This window comes from Prionailurus bengalensis, chromosome D1, assembly GCF_016509475.1.
Source record: "Prionailurus bengalensis isolate Pbe53 chromosome D1, Fcat_Pben_1.1_paternal_pri, whole genome shotgun sequence".
Lineage (NCBI taxonomy): Eukaryota > Metazoa > Chordata > Mammalia > Carnivora > Felidae > Prionailurus > Prionailurus bengalensis.
The window spans coordinates 62,425,422-62,429,440 of NC_057346.1; the positions used below are offsets into that span (position 1 = coordinate 62,425,422).

General features: G+C 41.9%; 1 protein-coding gene across 1 annotated transcript; it reads left to right on the plus strand.

The window, feature by feature from the left end:
* The first annotated feature begins 224 nt into the window (after positions 1-224).
* On the plus strand, positions 225-2,697 carry LOC122482603 (olfactory receptor 52H1-like). Its single transcript, XM_043578913.1, has one exon. It carries the CDS (start codon positions 1,121-1,123, stop codon positions 2,060-2,062), a length of 942 nt encoding a protein of 313 aa, XP_043434848.1. The 5' UTR covers positions 225-1,120; the 3' UTR covers positions 2,063-2,697.
* The last annotated feature ends 1,322 nt before the right edge of the window (positions 2,698-4,019 follow it).

Consider the following 4,019-nt stretch of genomic DNA (forward strand, 5'->3'; position numbering starts at 1 on the left):
TTATCACCATTACTGGCACCCTTTTCAAAAGTACTTTATAAACTAGATCATAGAATGGAGTTAAAACTAAAATGCAAAAGGCACCTCCAAAGGCCGACTCTATTCAGCGCAAAGCTAGCAATTCCCATAGATGGGGTCCACGAACCTGTAGACCAGAAATGAAAACATTAGGGCAGCACTGCTCTTAATTTTATCTCTAGGAGGTGAGAATCTGCTCAGCTTGACTTTGCCCAAGCCAATCACACTGGCTGGTATCTGTCACAGAGGCACTGTCAGACTCACTAATGGGTAGAGTGGTCTCCCCTCCTAAGTTAGGGAGCAGAGATCCTCCAAGGTTTAGGGCATTGCCCCTGAAGCCATAAATCATCCTCTGACCTCACTACCCTTTGCCTGAGTTGGGGGAATGCTGCTTACCTGTCCCTGGGCATTTTCTGGTAGATGCATTCTCTTATTTTCACATCCCAGGAAGCATCCCTCCTAATCGGAACCATATTTCAATCCCTGTGCAACAAATCTCCTGTACTACCCACAGCCCTGGAACTTGTCCTTTCTTTTTTCCTTATTTTTTCATTATTTTTCTACTCCTTTATTGAAATTCTTCAGTTTATTTTTTATCAAAACCATTGTTGGAAACATAATTTTTGCTCTACAAAAGCCTATTACTCACAGCTCATCCCATTTCATAATTTTAATATTTCCTCCTTCTCTCTCTCCCCTGCCTTCCCTCTCCCTTACATACACATGCCTTCTTCTCCTCATATACATATACTATGCTTTCTTTTTTCCATTTGAACCTGTGCCTATCCCATATAATCTACAGTGAGAAAGAGTCAGCATATGATATTGCTGACCCAGAAAAATAACCGTTCTTTAAGGTTTATTAATAAATGTATAAGGAAATGAATGGGGCCAATGGCAAAGAAAAGGTGCAATAACAAGTCAATTCTACAGGTGCCAACATCCAGGGAACAGAGGTGCTTCTCAAGCAGGAACACTGAATGTGACAGTTGCAGTCCCCGACCATGGTCAGTAGCAGAGTAGAAGTGTCTTTCACAGCCCCTTATGATAGCTGATTTCTCCTCAGGGTTCAGAAGCCAGTGGATCCTAGACTAAAGGGACCATGCATAATATGAGCTGCTACAATCCCAGTTCCTTTCTCCTTGTGGGAATACCTGGCCTGGACAAGTTCCACATCTGGATTGGGATTCCCTTTTGTGTCATCTATGTTTTGGCTATTGTGGGAAACTTCATCCTCCTCTACCTCATTGCAACTGAGCACAGCCTCCATGAGCCCATGTTTTTCTTCCTAGCTATGCTGGCTACCACGGACCTCATCCTGTCCACTGCCACAGTGCCCAAACTGCTCAGTAACCTCTGGCTGGGCTTCCAGGAAATAACCTTCTCTGGCTGTCTCACCCAGATGTTCTTCCTCCACTTCAGCTTTGTAGTGGACTCAGCCATCCTGTTGGCCATGGCGTTCGATCGCTATGTGGCCATCTGCTTCCCTTTGAGGTACACCACCATCCTGACTCGGCAGGTGATCATCAAGCTGATGGTGAGCATTGTTGGGAGGAGCTTCTCTGTCATCTTGCCAGATGTTTTTCTGCTGAAACGGTTACCCTTCTGCGGGACACGCATCATACCGCACACATACTGTGAGCACATAGGTGTTGCTCGGCTTTCCTCTGCTGACATCTCCATCAACATCTGGTATGGATTTTCTGTCCCTCTCATGACTGTCATCTCAGATGTGATCTTTATTGCTGTTTCCTATACCTTCATCCTCCATGCTGTCTTTCACCTCTCATCCCAGGGTGCCCGCCAAAAGGCCCTCAGCACCTGTGGTTCCCATGTCAGTGTCATCCTCATGTTTTACACACCTGCCTTCTTCTCCATCCTTGCACATCGCTTTGGGCACAGTGTCCCTCGAAATGTGCTCATCCTATTTGCCAACCTCTATGTGGTCATCCCCCCTGCCCTAAATCCTGTGGTCTATGGAGTGAAGACCAAGCAGATCCAGGACAAATTTGTTCTCCTCTTTTCTTTGAAGAGGACACACTGAATGCGGAGGGCCACTGATGGAGAAAGTTAGGTAAATTAATTAGATGAGATTTTGCATAACATAGGAGCTATAAAAATAAAGCTGTAACTCCTATAGCTTGAAATTTTAGAGTTCCAGCCGTGTGCAAAGTAGGGACAGGTGGGGGAAAAGGAAAAAGAAAACCTTCTAGACTTCCAGAAAATCAAGGGTTTTCTTGGTTCAGTTTTCTCACCACTTGTATGAAGAAGGTGATGATTAGTAGAGAAGAGCACTAATACTAAGGTTTACCTCTTTCCTATTGCTAATTTTGAGATATTTGAAGGCTACTTATTTCCTAATATACAACTCACCCCTTTGCTTCTGAGTTCCTGAGTTAAAGGCAAAGGCTCCTGTCTTCCCTCTTTAAGTAGCTATCAAGTCTGTCTACTACAACTTCTGAGCTTGATGCTTTGCAGTTCATTCCTGAGTCTGTACATGAGTAATCCCTCCTCCCGTGTCCTGTACTTGCTTTACTTTTTCCCCTACCCATCTCAAATTACACGGAGCTCATTTTCTTTTGTATCTGTTTTCTTCAGTTGCACGCTCCAAGAAAATTTTCACTACCTCATATTTTACAAATATTAATCAATTTAATTAAAAACAGTTATGGTTCAGTCGATTAAGTATCCAACTCTTGATTTCGGCTCAGGTCATGATCTCACAATTTGTGATTTTGAGCCCCACATCGGGCTCTGGGCTGACAGTGTGGAGCTTGCCTGGGATTCTCTGTCTCTCCCACTCTCTCTGCCCTTCCCCTGCTTGGTTTCTCTATCAAAAATAAACAACAAAAAAATAAAAATGTTAAAAATATTTTTTAATAAAAAAATAATTATGAGAGGGTAATCTTAGTTCATTCATTTCACAGATAGGAAATGGAGAACTACAAAGATTACAGAGAGACAATCAGTAGACTTAGGATCTAAACCCAGGTCTGCCTGATTCAGAATTTTCTGTCCAATTGCTTCCTGGGTACTACTCACTTGAATGGCTTACAAACTCCTCAGACTTAATTTCTTCAAAACTGACCTGGAAGCTCACTAACTTCCTTCATGAAAAGTGCCCTTCCTTTTTGGTCTTCTTTTACAGTGAATGGCACTACCCCCAACATGAGTTCCTAAGCCAGAAATCTGTGGCTTGTCCTTGATTTGTCTTACATCACCATCCAACAAAATTAATTCAATACTTGGGTTAAATGTTTGATTTGAAGGTCCTTATAAGCCATACCTGTAGATATATACATGACATTCTAACCTTTACCCTGACCATTGAACTCACCTGGGCCCCTTTCTATTATTCGTCCCTCTGAGAGTATTTCAAAGTCATCTTTTTATAGGAGCTCCATTCAATCCACTCTCTCTGTTAAAGCTAGAGTGATCATTTTACAATTCATATGATACTGTCACTTTGTACCTTGAATCTCTTCAATAATTCCATTGCCTTCAAGATCATGCATAATATTGTTCTTGGTATCAATGCAAGGAATGGAAGAATTTAATAAAAAGAGCAATCTTGCATGAAGCTCAAAGCCTTACATGTAATTTACATTCATTTACACTTCATTTATTTTTATTTTGCTTAATTTGCATATCCCTGACTCTTTGAGCAAGTAATTTCAGAAGCAATGTTCTTTTTGTGTGTGTCATACTCAATGTCCTATTATTTAAAACAACAACAACAACAACAACAACAGCACAGGGTGCGTGGTGGCTCAGTCAGCTAAGCATCTGATTTCATTTCAGCTCAGGTTATGATTTCACAGTTCATGAGATTGAGCCCCATGTCAGGCTCCATGCTGACAGTGCAGAGCCTGCTTGGTATTCTCTCTCTCCATCTCTCTCTGCCCCTCCCCTACTCTTTCCCTTTCTCTCTCTCTCTCAAAATAAATAAATAAATATTAAAAAAATAAAACAACAACAACAACAACTTGGTGTGAGTAGAG

Coding starts and splice junctions, on each gene's coding strand:
- LOC122482603 (XM_043578913.1), top strand. CDS start 1,121: ATGCATAATATGAGCTGCTACAATCCCAGTTCCTTTCTCCTTGTGGGA.